Source organism: Leuresthes tenuis, unplaced genomic scaffold (genome assembly GCF_036924035.1).
Source record: "Leuresthes tenuis unplaced genomic scaffold, fLeuTen1.0.hap1 SCAF_16, whole genome shotgun sequence".
Taxonomy (NCBI): Eukaryota; Metazoa; Chordata; class Actinopteri; order Atheriniformes; family Atherinopsidae; genus Leuresthes; species Leuresthes tenuis.
The window spans coordinates 21,980,518-22,003,486 of record NW_027325370.1 but is presented as its reverse complement, the minus strand read 5'-3'; the positions used below and the strand labels follow the sequence as shown (position 1 = coordinate 22,003,486).

General features: G+C 40.3%; 2 protein-coding genes across 4 annotated transcripts in view; one reads left to right on the top strand and one right to left on the bottom strand.

The window, feature by feature from the left end:
- The window catches only part of scube3 (signal peptide, CUB domain, EGF-like 3), a 78,010-nt gene extending 61,548 nt beyond the window's left edge, over window positions 1-16,462 (top strand). For both annotated transcript variants that reach the window (XM_072367614.1, XM_072367613.1), the window contains 14 exons: window positions 3,176-3,292; window positions 7,279-7,401; window positions 7,550-7,666; window positions 7,756-7,851; window positions 7,980-8,096; window positions 9,438-9,599; window positions 9,722-9,925; window positions 10,181-10,342; window positions 10,424-10,591; window positions 10,723-10,884; window positions 10,969-11,166; window positions 11,279-11,431; window positions 12,788-12,867; window positions 13,631-16,462. In XM_072367614.1, coding sequence (XP_072223715.1) covers window positions 3,176-3,292; window positions 7,279-7,401; window positions 7,550-7,666; window positions 7,756-7,851; window positions 7,980-8,096; window positions 9,438-9,599; window positions 9,722-9,925; window positions 10,181-10,342; window positions 10,424-10,591; window positions 10,723-10,884; window positions 10,969-11,166; window positions 11,279-11,431; window positions 12,788-12,867; window positions 13,631-13,783 — 2,012 coding nt within the window. In that variant the 3' untranslated portion in view covers window positions 13,784-16,462. The remainder of the gene's footprint in view (window positions 1-3,175; window positions 3,293-7,278; window positions 7,402-7,549; window positions 7,667-7,755; window positions 7,852-7,979; window positions 8,097-9,437; window positions 9,600-9,721; window positions 9,926-10,180; window positions 10,343-10,423; window positions 10,592-10,722; window positions 10,885-10,968; window positions 11,167-11,278; window positions 11,432-12,787; window positions 12,868-13,630) is intronic.
- A 194-nt stretch (window positions 16,463-16,656) lies between these two features.
- Window positions 16,657-20,917, bottom strand: LOC140272248 (complement receptor type 2). 2 transcript variants are annotated; one of them, XM_072367635.1, is made up of 11 exons: window positions 20,833-20,917; window positions 20,548-20,745; window positions 19,517-19,616; window positions 19,358-19,431; window positions 18,631-18,870; window positions 18,320-18,514; window positions 17,535-17,631; window positions 17,359-17,432; window positions 17,086-17,262; window positions 16,798-16,980; window positions 16,657-16,712 (listed from the first exon to the last, which is right to left on the bottom strand). In XM_072367635.1, the coding sequence occupies exons 1-11, from the start codon at window positions 20,885-20,887 to the stop codon at window positions 16,690-16,692; spliced, it is 1,416 nt and encodes a 471-aa protein (XP_072223736.1). In that variant the 5' UTR covers window positions 20,888-20,917; the 3' UTR covers window positions 16,657-16,689. The 2 variants fall into 2 exon arrangements, with proteins under 2 accessions (XP_072223736.1, XP_072223735.1); XM_072367634.1 differs by having other exon boundaries at window positions 20,548-20,748; window positions 20,833-20,916.
- Between the last annotated feature and the right edge of the window lie 2,052 nt (window positions 20,918-22,969).

The following is a 22,969-nucleotide window of genomic DNA, read 5'->3' as shown; positions in this document are numbered from 1 at the left end:
GGGGGGTGGGGGGTGGGCCTATATTATGTACTTGCTTTTAGTCTTTTAGCCAACAACACCCTTTGCTGGTGAAGAGGAGGACCAAGAAGGGCTGAGCTTTATGCTACTGACCTTTCAGACAGAACACAACGTGCACTGCTCCCACCGTTGTCTTCAGCACATACTTCAGGGGAGTCTTGGAGGACAGCACGTCATAGGCAAAGTCTTGAAAGCTTCCAGTTGGACTCCACCACTTGCATTGCATAATACATTACATACTGCCTCACAGCAACAATCTGCCTGACTTCCAAATCAAACCTGACATGCCAACTTCAATTGGAATCCTTTTCCACCATAGATCTTTCCTCCTGAAATCTCCAAGGACATGCAAACTATATACTTAGAGCAATAAAGACATTCAGCTGTATCAGCTTGTCCTTCATTTTGTCCTCCATCCTGTCTGGTTGGCTTATTTCTGTTGGCCACTGGGATATTTGTCACAGTGTGCAGCTCAGCGGCATGCTGCTCTGTGCTTGGTGCAGTCACAAACCATTAAAAAATACTGATTTCAGAAAGCAGCACTGTAGTTGGTTGTGGTCTAGAATACCAATTAATGCATTCACACCTAAAGCTTCATCAAAAGAAAAACCTTCTAAGACCTGAGTGTTTTCTGGGAGGCTTAAAACAGTTAACCACTGTCAGCCTCTGAAGAAACTAGAAGCCAAAAAACTAAAGCAACAGCAAACTACCTCCACATCTTTCAAACTAAAGCTGGTAAATGACTGTTTAGCTAACACCAGCATTACCACCAACCATTTCTTAGTTAACATGTTAACTTGCTAACTAGCTTGCTAAAGATACGAAAAAGAAGAGAGAATCTTATATAGATATAAAATGTGGGATCTCACCACCCACCTTACAAACAATCCACAAAGTCTAGTCCTTGTAATCAAAAAATTCTCTATCTCTCCTTTTCAAGATAACCCTGATGATGTCAACATGACATCACTAGGCTCATTTTCTGAAAGATAAGGACAATCAACTGAACTGAATTTGCAGTCTTGGTACTCCCGGTTTGATTAGTAGTGGCAGGTGCTTGGTTGTGTATCAAGGTGTTCCGTTACACTGAATCAGGCGTTTGCTGTCTCCTCGAGGTGTTGATATGTGGAAACTGAACTCTGGGTTTATCTTGGTTTAAACAGTCATGGTGTTTCTCTGCTGTCAGTGGGCCATGGCCCATAAGTCAGGATGGGGCATGTCTCCTTAGCTCCTGTCGACATTCCTCCACCCACAACACCTCCCAAAGTCTCCTTCTCATCTTCCTCTTACTCCTAATCCACATGAGGGCACTCAGGGAGATGTCCATCAGATATGTTTTCTAAAGAGGGAACATCTCTGTAAGATAGAGGCCGTATCTGTTCTGTCGAAACAATAGTGAACCTCTCTAGATTTTTGGTAGAAAGGCTGAGACAAAGAAGAGAAACTAATTGAAATTACACTTTTGCTGCTTTGTAAATAACAGTTGTTAGAGCCCTCTATACTTTGTATTGTTGCACAACACAAAACTATGTAACGATAAGCAGCATTTTTAAGGGTAAACTCAGTCGCCCTGCCTAATTAGCAGAGTATTCTTTTACCCTTTAAAGTTTTTAAAGTGTGCGTGAGTAGATCTCGTACTTAATATACCATAACAATTACTTCTGCAATGCCACATACAACATGTGCCAACGCATGTTGCTGTAAGGTTTCCAGAGGTCACTAATGGGCGGCAGGCCCTGAAAGAGGATTTTGATTGATGGATGTCCAGTTAAATCATGCCTGGTTTTGTTAAATTTCTTTATTAACATAAGGTAGATTTGATGTCAACATTAATTTCAGGTTTTGATGTGTTTCCAACGTTTGAACATTATTTTGTAGCCCTCCTTCAAAAACCTTTAGACACTTCACATAAATCAAACACTAAGATTTTAATCGCAGCTCATCTTTTATCTTTTTTTTTTTTTCCCACTCGCATATCATACCTGCCAAGTAAGAACTTTAGTGACTGAGTTCAGCTGAACTGTCTGTAAAGTAATATACCCATTGTGGAAGTGTGAATCTTCTGTGAAATGCTATTATACCATGCAAGATTTGTGTAAACATTAATCAGTCTGTATTCGTAATTTCTTCAAGGCAGCCCATTATTTAGCTGTATTTCTGTAATTGCAGTGAAATAACCTGCATCCTCTGTTTGATGGAACCTGGCGCTACCTCATAACCCAGAGTAGGCTCAGATGTTGCAGATGAAAGCATGATATTCTTGGGAAAATCCTGGGAACCTTTTTTAAATGAGCCAATTAGACATCCAGCATAGTTATAGCACAAGCCCATTTTCTTCCAGCTTGTGCTGCCTGGGCTTGACACAGACTATTACTGACATTAAAGAGACCTTGATCATAATGAAACCAAATGTCATCAGTCTCCTGTAGCTTCTTGTATCAGTCCTTGTAGTCTCCCAGTCCATGACATTTACGAAATTTTTTGGAGATGCACGAGTAAGACAGAAGAAAAGCTGCAAAAGATAAGACTGAGAGGCTACTGACGGGCAGGAAAGAACTGCTATAGTGTAGATTTACAGGTGTGGAGGTTGGAAGGGTCATGGAAATCAGAAACACTGAGAACATGGTGGCATACAGTAGTTATCGAGATGCTACAATGATAATTTGTTTTACAATTATATTAAATCACTTGATTTTCATATAGCGTCAGACAAATAGAGTGATAGGTCATACGATGGGGTTTCTAACGATCTTGGTGCATTAATGATATGCTTGAAATGAAGAAAAAGGAACATGATAGGGAGGTCATGTGTGGGGGAGAAAAAGCAGCCTTTCGACCCCTATTATCAGGTGAAGAGCAGACCTTCTTTTGACTCCTGCTGTGGCTGCTTGTTATTGCAAGACTACTTAGAAAATTTCATTTCAGTGCACTGAAATGGAAAACGGTGTGACTGCAGGAAGTCAACCATCATGCCAAGTACCAAACAGAAGATGTCTTCCTTTGAAAATACACAATGCTTTTTTCTTGTGACAGATGATGTGACCCACTGTAATTCATAGCAAACAATGGTTCCATACAACAGAACAACTGAAGCAGCTGATTTGAAAACTAAAATATGATTTTATTTATTTTTTGTCATTTCTTTGTGTCTGTACAGATATCGACGAGTGCTCCTTCGACCGTGCTTGCGATCACTTTTGTGTCAACTCTGCCGGCAGTTTCCAGTGTCTTTGTCATAAAGGCTATGTCCTCTACGGCCTGGCACACTGTGGAGGTGAGCCAGCGTGCCCGTCTGTGGGTGTAAACCTCCTGTGTATCACTCTGCCTCAGCATCCACATCCCTTTGTTAAGCTTTCACCGCTTACCTTTATGCTTAGTCCTAAAAACAGCTCACATCTTTTTCTTTTTTGTTTTGTTTGCTTTTTTTTTCTTGGTAACGATCAGTCATACTTACATCTTCTCTCATCATGTCAGTCAGATGGTGAGTCTGCTACTTTGGTCCGCATCATGTTGTATGGACTCATCCGTCCATACAACATAATGATTGATTTAGTAAATGACAGACTTCCCAACATCAGATCTTTCTTTTTTTTTTAAAACACTTGACCTTTGACTCAATTATAGATGCATTATGTTTCTCATGGCTTTATTCAGACAAACCCCTGATAGTGACTGAGAGACACACTACACTATGAACATGATTCTTTAAGTATATTAAGTGTGGTGTAGTGTTGTTATAACATGTTGTGCCCTCATGACAATTATATTAGCCTGACATGCGTGCTTAATTTGAGTCATGCACACTCATGGTGGAGGGGAGCACTTTAAAGCACTTTTAAATGAACTTTGGAATGATAAATAACTTAGTTACCTTGTTAGAATTGTTTTTTTTTACACTTACTCTAGTAGTTGTTGAAAAATGGTAACTTCAGTCTCCACCACAGCGTCTTTGCTTTCTGCTGTGTGTGTCAGACATGGAGGAGAGGCGGCAAATGCCGCAGACAAAATTCTTTCCCTGTTTATTTGGTTCAGACGAAGTGAAAAAACACGTGGGTGCTACTGTGCATGCCGTTAATGCGGCTTTAACTTCCACCTCAGCTACTTATTTGTCAGTAGGTCTGACCAAGTAAGTCTGCAGTGATGAAGTGACCAGAGTTTCATCAGATTAGTGAAGAGAAGTGCATATCTGAAAGAGCCTTTGTTACTTTCTAGTCTGTTTGGATTCGTAGGAGGCTGCAGCCCATTAATCTTCTGACACACACATTTCTAAATGTAGGATTACTTTCCTGTAATTGTTTGATTGTCTGCATTTTCTTTTAAGGACAATCATACACTTATCAGTGGTGGATCTCATCCTCAGAGAAATTTTACATCCCACAGACCCTAGTATCCTGAAACTACAACTGTCAGATAGATTTTTTTTTTTTTTTTTAACATAATATGTAAAAATCAACTTTAGAAGTCCGCTTCAAACAACTTAACAGCATGCACTGAATTACCTCGTGGTTCACATGTGAGGTGTGAAAGCTGCGTGCCTGAGAGCTACCAAGTGGATCGATCCTTAAGAAACAACAGCTGTATTCATGGACAAAAATGAAATGTACCTAAATCCCTCAGGTGGTTTACCCACGATATGTCATTTGAAAGCCTCTGCGACTTGATGTTTGAATTGCCTGAAATGAACTGAAACAGCAGCCTGGATTGCAGGAGGTCAATCGAATTTTGAAAAACATATGCTATATTTGAGAGTGAGGTAAAGTGTGTAGTGTGTGCTAAAAAGGACTATGATAATAAATATCATAAAGGTCTTTTAGGGTAGTATATGACCATGCCAATCAAAGATTATCAGGAAGCCTCTGTGCTCTGAAGCACAAACAACCTTTGGTGTCAGGAGGTGTGTGAGGATGCGTCAGATCTGCCAAGTGGCTCACCAGAGCTCATCATGGTGTTTTGTGGCAGTCCTTTGATTTGAGTATTTATCATCACTTAGAATCTGCTGCTGTCTCCAGTGCCTCAGGGCTTCACTGTAGTTATGGAGACATAGAGACAGTTTGTGCACTCGAACTACATAGTTATGCAATGATTTGTTTGTTTGTTGTTTTTGTTTTTTTGTTGCTAGTTTGACAGGTATGTTGATCAAGACTGCTTCATCAAAATGTTGCACATCAGGACTTAAGAAGGGGTAAAGGTGTCGACATATGAGAGAATGAGGCATTCAGAAATATGTTAGTTTGGATGAAAACAACACTGACCGACCCCCATAGCTGTACGTTGTAACTCTACTGTTACAAACGATGAAATATAAATGATGATTTTAATAGTTCCAAGCACAATTTGTTATGTGAAGAAGAAATTAAGAACACCTGATTGGTTAAGACTGAGTCTGAAAGGCTGTTGCACTGCTGCTGGGTTAAATTAAATTCTAAATGATTATTTTTATTTTATCCACCCTCTGTATGTATGTATTCTTGGAATTACACAACAGATTTGATAGGTTTGTGACATCCATTCCATACATCTGCAGCTCTGTTCTGAGCTAAAGGAATAAATGCTCCAGAATTGGATTTGTGAGGATTTTACTTGCCTGATCGACAATGATCAGGCCACACTGAAGTGCTGAGAGGAGGGAAGATGGTCTGGCGTTAATGGTTCTGTATACTATTGTTGAGTGAGCCAGTGATGAACGATTACGCTCCGCTTTTCAGCGGTGCTGTTGGAACTGTTAGATAGCCATAGAGATTTATGGTGCTCCCTGTTGTACTCGCTTCTCTCCTGGCCACAACCAAGGTTATGTTATTCCCTGTGTGGTTCATGAACCGAAATATAGCTACCAAACAGTCCAGAAATCTGTGTTCAGTGTTTAACAATAGACTCACCCTTAACAAACCCAATTACCTCAGTGACCTGCTGTCAAGCGTTGTGCCAAAGTCTATGAAATTCCTCCTGAGTAGGAGTATATTTAGCCATTCTTTGTCTTGCTTAACAGTCTACTCACTATTGCTTGTCTGGTATAAAGAAAAAAACTCAGAGCTGTGTTGACCGAATACTTTCAGAGTATTTCTAAATGTACCTAATTTCATGCTTCCAGCTTTGATTTTAACAGAAACGCTTTCATATTGTACTGTAAAGGAAAATTAAATGTAATCCCCTTAGCTTCCTAGTTGAGATACAGAAAAAAGGTTTGTGATTAGAGAAAGTCGCTGTTTAAAACCTCAGTTATGATGTTGTTTGTAGTGGGAGTGCTTGTTGAATAAGCACACAAAACTAATTAAAATTTAAATATGATGACATTTCTGTGAACTCACCAGCATATCCAGAGCCTCCTGTGCATTACACCATGGTGTCTAAATGTCAGTTTGTCTTTCTGTTCCGGCCTTTTTCTCTCTTGGCTTGTCTTGACTCTCTGTACACTGGATGAGCATGCAAAGACTAAAGAGATCAGCGAAATGTTAGAATCAAGTAAGCGAGGAACAAAGGACAGTTGCTGGTAGATGAGCTCCTCTTCCATCAGATATTCATTAGAGTTCTTTGTCCTTTAAATGAAGAGCTCTGATGAGGAGGATGAGCAGCACATCCCTCACAAGATTTCCAAGCAGTTCTGGCTGTTGATGAAGTCATCATTTTCTTTAGCGAGTGCATTAGCAATACAGACTGTTTTTATTCAAGGTGAATAATCGAATGAGACAAGGAAGAGCTTTTCATATCAGCAGCCCAGATCATCAATCACTGCCATTATCTCCGTCTCTTTCCTTGGTGTCTCTGCCACTTGTCCGCTGCCTGCTGAATGCTCGGCTTTTCTCTCTAAACTGATTTTCTGTCTGGCATCGATTGCAGCCAGACTGCATCTGGATACCGGATGCTTTTAGTGGTTTTAGCTCAGCATGTGTTTGAAAAGGTGATTATAATTTACTGCTTACCACAAGTCTTCCTCCCTGCAGAGTGGAGAAATTCTGACCATGAAATTGAATGCGGGTGACATAAAAACGAGAATTCGCTCCTGTTTACACACAAACACATTAATCTTCCTGTAATGTGATGCTCTGACAGGATGATCTGAAGCAAGCTTACAAGAACTACTTATTCGCAGCTGTGCTGTCTCCTCATAGGCCCGTTTGTTTTTCATTCAGTTCAACAAGACTGATTTTAGAGTATTTTGGACAGATCACTTAAAGACAGTCTTAAAGATTTTTAATGTCATCTTTGCCAAAAAGATAAACAAACTCTTTCCCTTTCATGCTTGTCTGAAACATCTTTGTACAGATATTAATGAGTGCAGTATAAATCGGGGAGGTTGTAAATACGGCTGCATCAACTCTCTGGGGAGCTATGAGTGTACCTGTCCGCCAGGATACAAGCTGCACTGGAACAGGAAGGATTGTATTGGTATGTAACAACACTGCCCCCATGTGGTTGATTCACTGACATGTACATAAAGGACCTATGTTGGCAGCACCTGCACAGTTTCTTCCTTTATTGCTTAGGTTTCTATGTTGACAGCATGTGATTCAGAGTTAATTTTATATTCTGTCAGAGCTGGTGAAATGTTCTCCTGGACTGGTTGCACCAAAGGCCACTCTGACCTGTAGCAAGACAGGAAAAAAGGAGAGCTGCTCTCTTACTTGTGCTTCCAAGGCTCACTATCTGGCAGGTATGTTTCTCCCAGTCAGAACGCAATGACAACGAATCAAACTGTGTAACAATTTTAGGAACTTATTGTGCTTCTGCTAACTTTGACAGAGTCAGATAACAGCTACTCAGTCAGTTGTGGCATCCCCGTTCTCAGAGGGAAGTCCCCCGCCAGGCTCAACACCAGCAGTAGTCAGAGCTGCATAGGTTTGTCACCATCCAGTTTTTTTTTTAACCAAACTCTTTTCAAGAATCAGCACAGAAATCTGTCTTGGTAGTGGTAGCAGCATGATGTTTCTGTGTTCTTCCACCCACTGGGCTGTGTTTGTCTGTAGAGACTTTGGCGCCTCCAGTGAAGCAGACGGCTTCTTTCAAGATTAAAAATGCAAAATGTCACCTGCATCCAAAGTTGAACGGCAGGACAGAAGACAGGGGCAGGACGCTGGGACCAGGTCAGTGTTTATCTGTGTGTGACGCTGTGTACAGATTTCTAAACATGAAAGCACAAGGACTGAATGTTGGAATGTGCTGCTTTTATTAGGATTTTAGAGAGCGGTTGCACAAAAAGAATAATTCAAATCGGGCCTTTAACTATATTTCCAAAAAGGTGGTAAACTTTATAAAGAAAAACAGGATACAACGTAGTAAAATTATTTGATAAAAAAAATGATACAAAGGCAAAACGTATTTGAAAATCCCATTTTCAATGGTTGAGTGTTTTTGTGCTTTACTGTTGTCGTAAAGACAGAAAAAGACATCAGCTAGATTACAGCGTATGTTGCTCTGAAGCCTGTACGTATCATTCAGCTTTAATGCTACCTCACAGATGTGCAAGTTACTCCTGTCATGGCTCATAGTCTTTTTAGAGACCAGCTTTTGAACTGTGCACTAATATCGAGTCAGACGGTCCCTCTTTTCTTCAGCTCAGAGAACACAACAGTCATGATTTTTAAAAAAGACATGTTTGGATTCAGCAGATCACAGGCCAATTTTCCACTTCACCGCAGCCCATTTAAAATGAACTCAGGCCCAGAGAAGGCAGACTCTTTTGGATCTAGTAAAGCATTAACTTGAGGCAGTGACATACTGTGTTCACTGACATTTTTTACCCCATTTTTTTTTCTTATTATAAATGAGTGATTCCCAAGAAAAAAAATGTGTTTTTCCATGCAGCGCTGCCTGGCTGCCTGATGATCACAGCCATTCAGTATCCGTTTTCTTCCTTGTCCCCTTACTTAGTCTGGATTCTCTGACTCTTTCATGATTTTATTTACCATATATGGCAAAATCAACAAATCTTATCGAATCATACCCCTCCCCTCTCCTGAATGACTCGACCTCTTGGGATTCACTTTTTCACACAATCATATTTCTAACCTGTTAAAAATACGATTTACCTAATTTGTTTGACAAGTTTCTTTCTAGTTATTTTTTTAAATTACTGCTGTCTTGTATTACTCAAAACTTAACTTCAAAATTAAAATGAGCATATGTTAAAACCCATTATTCATTCTTTCTTGCTTTTTGTTTAATATCTAAATTATTAGCATCTCTGCATTCTTTTCATATCTAAATACACTATACAGTGTTTTTATGTTTTAAATTTATCAAGAAAGTTGTTGGTGGATCATGAATTAATACTGAAAATAATCCCTTATTGCAGCTGTAAATAATTGTTATTATTATGGAGCACCACTCTCAAATGTTGAAGAAAATTGATTAATTGTGAATGATGTGTGCAATTAAGTAATACAGTGCTGCTTAACCGTTAATGTGATAACATGTGTCTGCAGGAGGGGGGCAGCCTTGCAGCAACTGCCTGGTAACATTTGTTAACCTCAAATGTGACTCCTCCAAGAGAGCTAAAGGGCGACGTGCACGAAACCCCTCCAACAAAGAGGTAACACGCATTACTTTGGAGCTGGAAGCTGAGGTCAAACCTGGAGACACCACAGGTCAGACTCCTCACTTACTGCTTATGTACAGTTCAGTGTCACTTTACTAAACAGCCAATACGTGTCGTCATTAGTTACAGTCATAATAACTTTGACCTGATTTATTGGTATGTATTGACCAGGGAGCTGCAACCTGAGTTGCCTGCGGCAGCGCATGGAGAAGCAGGTGAAGACATACATAAAGGCCCTGAAGAAGTCCATCAACCAGGAGCGCTTCCTGATTCGAGTTGCTGGCTTGGAGTACGAGGTGGCCCAAAAACTTCCCCAAGCTGCTCCCATCCAGGAGAATTGTGGCCCAGGCTCAGAGAGGGACAGCGGCCGATGTGGTAAGACCAGAGAGCTGGATGTCTAATGAGCAGTTCTGAGAAACTCAAGGAAAAGAATGTAACCTTGTTTCGTCCAGCAGAAGGCATCATTGTTGAAAAGGGTGAAGGTGTGAGCAGTAGTTCTCGCTCTCAGAACACAACCAGCTTTTCGGGTCACATTTTGTGCTGACTTCTGTCATGAATTTGATGTACTTGATTAAGTAACGTAGAGTGTGTGCACATCTGTGACAGCAGCCATTGTGGATGTTCTCTCAGTTAGATGTTTGCCAGGGTCTTACTACCATGGTGAGCAGGAACGCTGCGTTCAGTGTCCCCCCGGGACCTTCCAGGAGAAAGAGGGGCAGCTGGCCTGTGACCTCTGTCCTGGAAGCGATGGCCACGGACCCACTGGCGCACGAAACATCTCCTCCTGTGCAGGTAGTTTAAAGTCCCAATGAAAAGCATGCATTTCTGGTAAATTAGTAAATCTGATTTTGGCATCCTTCAAATGAAAACCAGGCCAGTGTCCAACGGGATACTTCTCCAGCGACGGTTTCAAACCCTGTCAGCCGTGCCCTCAGGGCACGTATCAGCCAGATCTGGGACGGACCCTGTGCTTCCCCTGTGGGGGTGGACTGAGCACCAAGCGGGAAGGTGCCAGCTCCTTTCATGACTGTGAAGTCAAAGGTCAGTGTATTTCTGTTGGTACATGTGTAATGTATTTAATGTATGGAATGTATTTCTCGTCCAGGGAAATATACTAAAATATTTTTCCAAAACTTCTTAATTTAATGTGTTTCTTCATTGCCACCACACAGTTCAGTGTTCTCCAGGTCATTACTACAACACCACAGTGCATCGATGTATCCGCTGCCCAGTGGGGACCTATCAGACAGAGTTTAGACAAAATTACTGCATTTCCTGCCCGGGAAACACCACCACTGATTTTGATGGTGCCACCAGTGTCTCACAGTGCAAGAGTGAGCATGACGATTACTGTTTTCTGTCTCTTTATGTCTTTAACATGAGCTTGAATCTAATTTGATTTGCTTGTGTATGTCTAGACAGACAATGTGGTGGTGAGATGGGTGAGTTCATGGGTTATATTGAGTCACCCAACTATCCTGGAAATTACCCTGCTAATGTGGAGTGTACTTGGAACATCAACCCACCCAGCAAGCGCAAGATCCTAATAGTAGTCCCAGAGATTTTCCTGCCATCAGAGGATGAGTGTGGCGATGTACTGGTTATGAGGAAGAACTGTAAGTGTAACTTTTCCTGGTTGTAGATTGATAAGAATTTGATGTTGCTATAATTTACAGAAAGTATAGCTTTGAAACCTGACCACTGTTACTGTTTCTGTGTCCCTGCTAGGGTCAGCCACATCCATCACCACCTATGAGACGTGTCAGACGTATGAGCGGCCCATTGCCTTCACAGCTCGCTCCAGACGTCTGTGGATTAACTTCAAGTCAAACGAGGCTAACAGCGCCAGAGGCTTCCAAATCCCCTACGTTACTTATGATGGTATGCAGCATCATAAATCATCTTATTCTATGATTTCTGTAGAGAAATGTGATATGCAGTATCTGTTGTGTAAAAGTTTGGAAATATCTGCACATTTAATCAGATTTATACATTTCTAAGGTCAATTTAATTCGAATTCAACAAAAATATTAATGTTTTGTGGTGTTTAAAATCTCACCTCTAATGCAATGGAAGTAAGTTTTTTTTTTTTTACATCTGTGATGTTTAATTATAAACTGAATAACATCTGAGACACTAAATGCTGTAATTTTAAATCGCTACATTATTAAGTAGGATTTCATGTTTGCATCACTGGCCAATGAGAAACGCTCCTCTTATATCATAGGAGGCCACTTTAAAGAAAATTTCATGTAATTTATGTGCACTTTTAGCTTTCCATTTCATTTCACACTGTTTTGCCTCCCGTCTGGTGAGTCAACGGGCTTTTATCTTCGTCTCACTGAGTTGAGTCCTTGTCTCTCAGTTGGACGACAGATGGTTCATTCCCAGCGTGGGTTTCTCCAGACAGCAAATTGGTACTTTTTTATTTGAAGTGTCACAGATTTATTTTTGCTCCCACCTACCAAAAGTACTGTGTGTTCTACTCAAAAGTGACAATAATCAGTCTTTTTCATTCACTCTGATAAGTAACAACATTCAATCAGCTGACAGGTGAAGGAAAAAAAACTGGTCAACTCATTACAATGCATATATGTGTTGAATGGTGGCACTTGTGTGCTTGTTACTTTGGCACATATCACCTGCCTAAACACTGTCACAGAACAAGCGCACCTCTCCATGGCAGCAGCGCTCCCTTCCACTGCAGGACAGTGACCCCTGACACTCTGCAGCAACTGCTGAGGAAGTGACGACATGGCCTCTAAACTCCCATGATCCCAATTCTATGGAGTATCGGTGTAATGCACCAGTACAAGCCTGATTCAGAGGCCTACCACGACAAGGTACAAAAGGCCACCGTGGCTGTTTTGGTGGCACAAAGGGATTTGCAGAACATTAGGCAATTTCCCTGATTGATTAATCAAACAGTTTGACATCATGAAATTGCGGGAAATAATGTTTGTCACAACCACGAAACTGTAGCAATGAGTGTTTGACTTGAATCACTCCACTGTTGATGCTTTTAATGTTACAACATACCTTTTCTTCACATTAAATGATCTGAAACATCTCATTAGCCAACAATAAAATGAGTCAAAAGGAGTTCCTGACTATATGGATTAGGCTGTGGATTGCAATTTTTCACCAGCCAACTTGTTTTGGATTTGCATGACATATTTGCAGCATGGCATAAGGTGCAATGTGTAATGATGTCTCCTGTTTTTTTCATGAATGCAGAGGACTACGAACAGCTTGTAGAGGACATAGTGCGAGATGGAAGGCTCTACGCTTCAGAAAACCATCAAGAAATCCTCAAGGTCAGCACAGCCTCCCCTCCGTCTTACAAGTGTAATAAGATAAATGAGGAAATATACACAGAAATAAAGACATTTGGAAATATAAAGACAAAGAAGTAAATGACTAAATAAACTTTGAGATATAAATATTAATGACAAAACACTAAATATTAAAAGCATTTAATTTTTTTCACTTTTTTTGTTGATTTATATCTTGATATATTAGTGTATGTATACTTTGGAATACACGTTTATTTACGAATTATGTTTAATTTACTCTCTATCACTCTACCACATCTGTGTTTATGATGCAGTTCATCGTGGATGAAAAGTTACATTTGAAATTTCAAACAGCTGATGCCAGTCTGTGAACATCATCGGTTATTTCTCCTTAAACATTCACCAAAGAGAAAAAAAGCAATATAGTTGCTGAATCTGCCCTCACATGCATCTACTAGGCCTAAATTTGAAAAAAAAGGAGTTCCAACTTGTTTTTGAGTCACAAAATCTGATGGTTCACAGGACTTTGTTGTAGATCAAAAAGTGTTTTCTAAAGTTAACGTGTGAACATTCTGCAACCGGATTGCTTCATGCATCGAAATCGTTTCAGAAACAGATTTTAGTCAGCTGATTAAATTGAAATAAGTTTAAAACACTATTTGCTCGAGTCAGGTTGTACTGCCTACGTTTTCCTAATCTGTTTAACAGTGTTGTGTAACAGCTTTAGTTTTTGAGGAGGTATGCATGTGAGTGAGCGACTGACATCTGTTTGTTCTTTCTACAGGATAAAAAACTGATTAAGACTCTTTTTGACGTGCTGGCTCACCCAAACAACTACTTTAAGTACACCACTCGGGAGTCCAACGAGATGCTTCCCCGCTCCTTCATACGTCTCATAAGCAGCAAAGTCTCTGCTTTCCTGCGGCCATACAAATAAAGTTCACCCTGCTGCTAACTACCTGATTGCAACCCCCCCTCCCCACATACCACCCCAACATCCCCCTCCACCTTAAAGGCCGCATCTTACAACCATCACAGGACTTATAAACACGAAACCTACTAGTGCGTTTACCCCCCCCCCCCTTTTTTTCATAGGCTTTTACAATTAAAAAGATAATAATAATTACGAAACCTGAGAATTAACAAAGAATACATTTTTTTAGGTTTACTTTGTCAGTTTCATTCCAGCACAGGTCTGCAGTCCCGAGCTCAAACATTTAGTGGGGATGTAGAGTAAGCAAGTGGGTTTTGTTTCTGTTGCAATGTGCAATGAAACAAAAAAAATAACTAGAAAAAAAAACAAAAAAAAAGAGAGAAAAAGAATAAGCCTATTTCAAACAGTAGGAGTGATGTTATGTGTATGCGGTTTGAGCCTGATAGAGCTTGTTGTTGTATTTGTTTAAATGAGCAGTGTGAGCTCCAGTTCCTACCATTAAGTATGAGTGTAAGTGTTGTGCAAGTGTTGTGTAACTAATTCCATCTTCAGTGTCTGTGTGCTGTCCTCGAGGAGGAGCAGTTGTTAAATTAATGTCACAGCTGCGTTCCAGGTCCTTCAAAGCCCGACTATATTTGAGCTCTTAGAGCAATTTCCAAGGGTTTTACTGTTAAAACAGTTAATCTGTGTTTTGCTCTGTCTGTTTAGACTGTACCAGTGTTTCCCAACCTTCAGATGTTTTCTTCTGGTCTTTTTCAAGCCAACTCAAAGCAAACACAAAAATGCAGTTTACCATTCCAGGAACCCAGTGGACATTTGGGAGATAAATAATTGTGAGAGCCACAGAAATGAGATGATGTGATGTCTAGTGGAGCATGTCTCAAAGAGTGAGAGAAATGTCTTTGATGGACATTATGTTTGCTGCTTCTTTTAAAAGGTCACTTTAATTCTTCAGTCTCATTGTCTTTCTGATGTACTCTACACACTTATAATCTGTAGGTTTAAAACAAAGGGAAGCTCCGAATCTGAGATACTTCTGTTCTTAATCCATTTAAAGTTGATAATCTCTCATTACCTGTCTGTGGACTACCAGTTTTGTTGTTTTTATTTCAGTCTTGTAAATAATGAAAGTAAATTAGACGAGGGTTGAATTCTTTAATCCTGATTTGCTTATGCAGGAAACTCCCACCCCCCCAAATAATCTCTTTGCTGCCCCGTGATGTTTCACTAGTCTAAAATTCAAAGACACCCGATACCCCCCGAACTCCTCTCTCACATTTTGTGAAGACAGCCTTTCCAAAGACCGTTCAAAAAGGCCGGGTCAAGTACTTTTGTGCGCCAGATTTAGAACCTGCCATCCCTCATTTTTAGTACAAAGTGCAATGAATAAAACTGGCCCACATTCATTCCCGTTACGCCCTGCTGAGACCCGAAATGTGTTTCTGGGCTGCAGTCTTCCTGAGACTGCTTGTATTTCGTATTTATCACTCGCTATGGGCAGAATATGTTTAGGCTTTAACATGTTACTAGTATTAAAAAAAAATATGTATATTAGTTACATGTGATAGAAAGAATTTGGTGTGTAAAACAAATGATTTGATTTAAAAAGGGACTAAAACAGGGTAAGACAATGATTTAAATTTAGTGAAAATCTAACACTTGCTTTATGTCAGATGTGTCAGATAGAGATTTCAGTATTTTGGGAAATCTGCTCATTTGCCTTTGAATTGAAAATGTTAGCTTAAGAGCGTAAAAAACCAGGAAAGTTTGCCTGGCTTTATTCAAAAACAGCAACCTACTGCACCCCAAACGCTAACAAAACGATAACCATTTGTGTAACCAGATTATTTCTCGACCCGGCATTGTGACTGTCTGAAGTCCTCACAGTGATGATGCTCTCTGCTAAAAGAGAACAAGCCTATTTGCAAAAATATATGAAGCTATTCCTTAGCACCACCTCTGCAGTCAAATGAATGCAGATGACTATTGGTGCATAATAATCCCCTTCATGGACCTACATGTTCAGCTTTCTCTAAACAGAACAGAAGCGTGCCCTCTTATATCTAAGGATGTTGTGTTCCATCTAATGTAAATAAAAGGAAACGGGATGGGACACCACGTCACAGACTGTACTGGATGACACAAAGGGAATTTGTCACACTTGAGGGTATTGTTGGGCCAAGCAACTCATATCGGTTTAAAAATCACCTACATGGATGCCATCACTCACCATCCCTGTGTGCTCACTCGACCCACGTGCCCTCAGTTCCCCAACACACCCCCTGTTCCTCCCACCAGAATCAGCTTCTTTCCTGCAACATGTTTTTTTTTGTTTTTTTTTTTTTTTAATTGTTGCCTTTTAAGAGTTTGCTATGATGTATCGGAGTTGATAATGATATTTGCACTTGAATTGTTATTGCTCATGTAAAGAAATGTCTGAATTTTGTACTGTCTTTTTAAATGAATGGAATCGGTGTTCTTATTTTCTTGTAGCTTGTTTGTTCATGAGATGCTCACTCACCCTTTAGTCTATAGACATGATACACATTATTGACTGTAAAGAAAAAGTTTAAAAAAAAAAAGAGAAAAAAAACCATAATGTACAGAGGTGAATGAAACAGGTCTGTACTTGTTACTCCCCAAAACACTTATCAAAAATAAACATACTGTACTTCCGTTTCATTTTAAATATATTTTAATGTCTGTATAATGATGACATACAAGTATTAGGAGCAACATATATTGCAGTGCATTATTAAAGAATGATTTTGAGAGTATTCATTTTGGAAGAAATGCATTGTTAGCTTAGTATTAGAGATTACTTTAATACTTTGTCGATGTTTAACAGTCATCCAGGAGGGGTTGAATACTGCAGTATTCAATGTGGTTTCAAACTTCGGGTAGCTCATTTAGCCCCTTAAATAGTATTTTGCTGGAAATAAAAACAGGTAGAATTGTAAAATGTGTAAAAACTTGTTCTACTACATAAGCAACTCATGTACATATGTATTACTTACATTGGTAACACTCAGGAAGATACGGTAACCACCTGCCTCCTCTGCTGCAGGTAATGGAAGTGGGTCCTCTGATGGTAAAACCCCTCCTACATTCAATCGATAAGGTTTCCATAGGGTAATGTTTTTGTTTATGGGCTCCCATCCAGAGGGCATTATTCACATTTGGTGATGGACATGTTATTTCTGTGAAAAAATACATTTTATTTTTATTATAAGCGTTGTGAACAAAGTACAAACTAGATGTGTTTAAAAGAAATTGCTGGGTGAGGTAGTCATGCGAGCTCGGACCTCTGCACTCTGGAGGGGATGTGTTCCATGTCCCATTCTTTGTACACCAAATCTCATTTGGCCCATCAAGAGTTCCCACGTGACACCCATAGCGAACCACATTTCTGTAGAAGTGTGGCGGCTCTGCGCTGTCTGTCCTTTGTGCAGTTGTGATTTTTGGCTCCGGGCAATTCACAGCTGCCAGAAATACAATAGATTTAATATGACTGAAGATATTCAAGAAAAACAATAAGCCACCAAACAAGTCCTGCATGTGTGTGTGTGAGACTGCACCTTCACAAATAGGGATGCGTCCGTCCCAGTCGTGACTCATGCAGTTTCTGGTGGCCTTTCCAACGAGTACATACCTGATGACGGGGCAAATTCAAGTTTTAATTCTCAAGGTCACAGAACTCAAAAGTGTAAAGAATGATGACATGTATGAAAGCGACACGTTTCATTTCGCTCACCCCTCGTCACAAATGGCTGTAGCAGTGTCTCCAAACTGTACTCCAGTGTAAACAAAGTGTCCGTTTTTAATAACTCCTGCATGTCCACAAAACTTCACTGTTGATGCCAGAAAAAAAAAAAAAACAAAGAAAGAAAGAGAGAGAGAAATTACCATAGAAGTCGTTAGAACTTGCTCAAATAAGATAATCAAGTGAATAATCAGATCAGTTTGTGGAGTTTCAACACGGTGGAGTGCAGTTTGATCCTATAGGTGTGCTCTGCAATATCATTTATAACATTAATATAGATTAAGATGAAAAGGGGGGGACCATAGACAACTGCAGACAGTGCAGTGTATTAAAATATATCTACAGCAAGCTTTGGGGGGAGTGGGGAAGATTTTTTAAACACAAGTGTTTCTGGCCAGTAATTATGATCCAGTCAACAATTTGCCTTTTGTAAATACTATTGTCATGTGTAATTAAAAGTGTATTCCAAGGAGATGTATTCCAAGGAACTGACAGCCTAAAAACAGAGGTGTACACACACACAAACAACAAACTAAATGGACGTAAACAAATTGTTGATATTTTCCATATTTTGATTCAAGAAAAGAAGAAAACTGGGGGAAAAATAGGTTTCTGCACCTCCAAATCCATGAAATTGGAGTGTTTAGTTAATTTCAGGAAACAACAAATAACAAGTAAAACAAGCCTCTGACTCCTGCAAAAGTTCGGTACAGAGAAGCTTTCATGAAGCGTTTTTCACAAAGTTCTTGACTGTGAGGGAAGATGGATGTTCTTACGTTCACACTTCAGCGTCAGCTGCGTCCACTTTCCATTGAGGCACATGCGACCCTTGCTGCCGGCTGTTGGAAAGTAGCCAACATCACACATATAGTAGACTTTTTCACCAGAGGAAAACGAAGTCTTGGTGATGTACTTATCAGCAAGGTTGGCATGGGAGGAGCTGACAGCTGGTGGTGCACCGCATCCAGCTTCTGAACACAAAGGGGGAGATGTCAGGTTTTTTTTTTTTGGTTTTTTTTTTTTAGATTTTACAGACTTTAAACTCAACATGGATAGTGAGTAACTGTAATAAGAAATAGGAGCTGACTCTGTTTGCCTGACGGCTGTCCAGGCTGTTGCGTTCTAGTGGTTGACTGCAGACATCTGGGAGGCAGAGGCTGCCACTGGCCATCAGGGCCGCAGGTGATCCGCGCTGCTCCTTCCAGCAGGAAACCCTGCTTGCAGGTGAAGCTCATGCTCTCTCCCACCTGGTACACTGAAACATCTTCACGTTTCCGCACCGAGTTGTCCACAGCTGGGTTGGAGCAGGTGTTTTTGCTCTCTCCCTCTGAGGAAACGATAATCTCAGCTATTTACCAGGAATTTCTTCTCCTCCCAAATACAACGACCAGGACAGGAGGAAGAACAGACGCGTTTTATACAATCGAAGGGCAACATAAAGCTTTGCCGTGTGATTGCTTACTATAAAGTCAATTTAAACCGTTCCGCTTCCTGCTGGGTAAGTAAATATAAGACAGTTGCATCATATGTTGTTAGCTCATGTGTTCTAGAAAAACCTGGAGATGTACACATCTCGCTGCCACTGGATCAAAATGACCACAAACGCATGACTTTACATTGAAGAAACGTTGACCTTGTTTCACAATATCATTACTAAGATGGAAAATATGTTAAGAAGAATGAAAAGATTAAACAAATCTGCGTCATATGAAGCCTTTTAATACTTAACAACACCGCCCACCTGTCGTGGTCATGCAGTTGCCACCGCAGAGTGTCACTTATTGATCCTGAAGATTAAATGTGCTGTTGCTCACCTTCACAGATTGGATATGCACCACTCCATCCAGATTTTTGGCATGTGACGTAACTGTTTCCCCTGAGGGTGTATCTGTCAATGCGGAGATACAGTTAACGACACACCGGGTCTCTCTCTTCTTGTTAAGTTTTACATCAGTTCTTTGACACAAACATACCCATTTTTACATGTGATGTAAGCTCTCGTACCGATGTACGTTTCCCCATCATAACTGAACTCCCCGTTGGGTATATCGCCGGCGTTTCCGCAAGTTCTCTCTGGTAGAAATTAGAGAAAGACATGGCACTGTCAACCGGATGGGAGAATTAAGAGTAACATTTGCATTCCCCGAGGTTTGAAAAAAAAATCAATGCTTAGGCTATATTATGCTGTTGCAAATCCTACTTTCCCGCAAATTATGCGGAGGGTGTCTAGATGTGTCATGTATAACTTGTATGAGAAACATAATCCACACTAACATTTTTTACAAATCATACTCAAAGCATTATGGGTGAAATGCTGTAAACTCTACACGTGAATCCCCCACACAGAGGAAAAGCCCTCAGTAAACACAAACACCATTAGAAACTGGATTTTAATTTCAGTGTTTGCACTTTTAAACGACCTTAACTTCATTAATAGTGAAAGAAATATCCCTGCAAATCCAGAAAATGAAATGTCTGACAATGATTCAACTTATCTCAGCATTTGGACGCAGGCAAACAGAAATAAAATTTTTTTTTAAAAGGTTCGGTGAAGATCATCATAACAGACGGATGTCAGCATCAAGCATTTGAAATACTTATTTCTGTTCTCCTTTTAGCCTTTGAAAGCTCTTTTTTCCCCTTTTTTTGCAGTCGAAAAGATGTCTTCTCATGAGCCGTCCAACAACTAACACAACCTTCAATGTAAATATGAGCGATTATTTTCACGTCATTTAATCCACAGTAACTGTATTTGGCTTCGTGGCAGTCCAAACAACTTCAGCTCATTAGGAAAACGTTTTCCAAACGTTTTGGAGTCAATAGTTGGTTCTACATTTTCAACATTACAAAACGTGTTTCTTTTGTAGCCGATAGAGGGCGGTAGAGGGCGTCTTTGCTGCTTGAAGTTACTGTAAAACTACGTCTTACTTGTGGATCTAATTTAAAAGACTGGTTCAAAGAACAACATTGAGACGTTTATTTGAACAGTGTGTCGAGCTCTTACTGTCACATTTTAGAGTCAAGTTGGTCCATTCCCCATCCTGACACTTCACAAATCGGAGCCCGCCGGATGGAGTGTAGTCGTCGGCGCACCTGTAAGAAACTTTATACCCGCTGTTGAACATCTGTCCGGGGGTGACTTTACTGACCAGTGCTGTGGTCGGGTACTCCAGCGGTGTGGAACATCTCTTAGCTGCCCGAGCTGCTTATTTGGTAGATCGACAAACATCAGCCAAAATATAAAAAATAAAGAACATCTCTTTCTGTGAAAGGTTATCTGTAAATATACCTGAAGCGAGCAAAGCGAACGATAAAATCAGAATATCCCCTGCTGCGGTCCTCATGTTCTGTTGTCCGAGATGATCAGCGCGTAACCAAACTTCCAGAGGTAAGACTTCAAATGCCAGGAGGAGGATTAGATGGAGCAACTTATAGAGGGAGGGTGGCGCAACCTCACAGAGCAGCTGGTTGGAAGAACACGAGAAGACGTCGCCAAGCAGGACGCGGACAGTGGGGCTGGAGTCAATGCAGTGATTCAAAATCAGGGGGTGGAAGAAAATCCAACCGAAGCAGGACATGACAATGTCAGAGTCAGGCCTGACTGCACCGAGAAGCTGAAACATTAAGCATGAATTTCAAATAGTGCTTATTAAAGCAAAGAGAACCGTGGGGTTACCAAGAGCAACGCTAAGATGTAGGGAGTGTGTTACCTGTCAAGTAAATATGGAAATAAATAAGGAAAGATGGAAGGTGTTGAATGTTAGAAAATATGAAAATATTACCTTCAGTCAGTTAGAGGCAAAACCAACAGTTTGATTCACCAAATCTGCACGGAATACCACCTTCATAGCGGACATTGGGCATCAGGGACAGCACAACTGTCCGAGAGGCGAAAATGTCTAATTGTCATTCAACTGTATTGTATTGCAGTGATCGGTCCCTCTATGGTTTTGTACAGTTCCTGTCATTAAACAGGGACAGGCAGAGAAAGAGACACACCTGTAAGTCTAAAGCAATACAGCTGAAGAGAACAAAAGAAAACATCCTCAATAGTTTCCCAACAGAAAAACTGCACTGAATGCCCTTTTGTGAGGGTATGATATTATTTTACCTTTAGGAATGTTAACGAGAAAAGATGTGAATTTGATCCAAGCCACCCCTTTTATTTATTTTCCTCCTTTGAGAACACCTAATGTCATCAGTGGCTGACAGTTTTGGACTGCAGGTGGGCCAGACTGTGATTTGGCATTGTCTTGCTGAGACAAGCAAGCTATCATCTCTATGGAAGTGTATGTTGGTCCAAAACCTGCATGTATGTCTACATTAATGGGGACTTCCCATGTGTGCAAGCAGAGGATGCAGCACATATGGGACCTCAGTTGTGTGGCATAAAACCAAAGTTCAACTTAAGCTCTTCCAATTTAAATGAGCCCAGTATCTAATGGAGGATAAGGTAGTGAATCTAAGGCGGAGGACCTGACAGACTGGACTAAATTGAGCATGCTGCTCTTTATATCTGATTGACTTTCATGGCACATTGTTTGGTTTTCCTGTAGCCAGGGTTGCAAAGTCACAACACAGGTTTGTTCACTCCACACCCCTGCACTGATGATGAATACACCAGTCAGATCTCGTATTATACCTGACAAAATACTACAATGAAATATATGTGAGGGGCCACAAGATGACTGGAGAAGTTACAGCTTTTCTAAAGTCTTTTGGTTGTAACTAACCAAACACTTTTTGCCCCTCAGGCACAGCAAACTAAGCTAAGTTATGGTTAAACTTGGCTTTAATTTTGCAATTGACCTTGTTTTGACTGTAAACCAGAACAACTGGGAGTGTTTGGGAAATAAAACTCTTTATCACAAAGTAACCGACAAAATAACCACGAGGCCAGTTGTTACAGAGTAGAAACATACAGCAGAGTTGTAGAATACTAACAGAGTATAAAGTTGGAACATAACGACTATACTGTGTAAGGTGCAGTTCAAGTACTTACAAATTGCACAGAAAATGGGATTTTCTGAACAGGTGAGAGGATAATATATCCTTCCCAGTCTCACTGCTCCTGACACAGTAGAATATTGTGAATGTTCAGTCCTTCCCAAGAGCATGAAAAGACCAAAGAGTAAGTATATTGTTCAATTTAACAGCATCCGATGAAATAACTTGGATATAACCACATAATATATGCAAAAAAATCTACTTTTATTTGACCTTTTTTTTTTTGCTAGTAATACAAAAACTATTAGCTCTTGAAGGACTATTTTTTTTTTTTTTAAATCTGTCGACTTATTCAAGGACCTTCACAGGCGTCAAAACAACTTCTCTGTCTGAAATGCTGATTATTCAGTCTTTGACGTTCCATTTCCCCGATGACGTTCCATTTCCCCGATGACTCACTCGGCCTCTGATGAAATTAT

Excerpts from the sequence above, each read along its gene's own strand:
- LOC140272248 (XM_072367634.1), bottom strand. The coding sequence starts at position 20,887 with ATGAGGACCGCAGCAGGGGATATTCTGATTTTATCGTTCGCTTTGCTC. Across the intron at positions 19,617-20,547 it reads CTTGACTCTAAAATGTGACA|AGAGAACTTGCGGAAACGCC; the intron begins GTAAGAGCTCGA and ends AATTTCTACCAG. Across the intron at positions 17,433-17,534 it reads ACAGCCATTTGTGACGAGGG|GTATGTACTCGTTGGAAAGG; the intron begins GTGAGCGAAATG and ends CCCCGTCATCAG.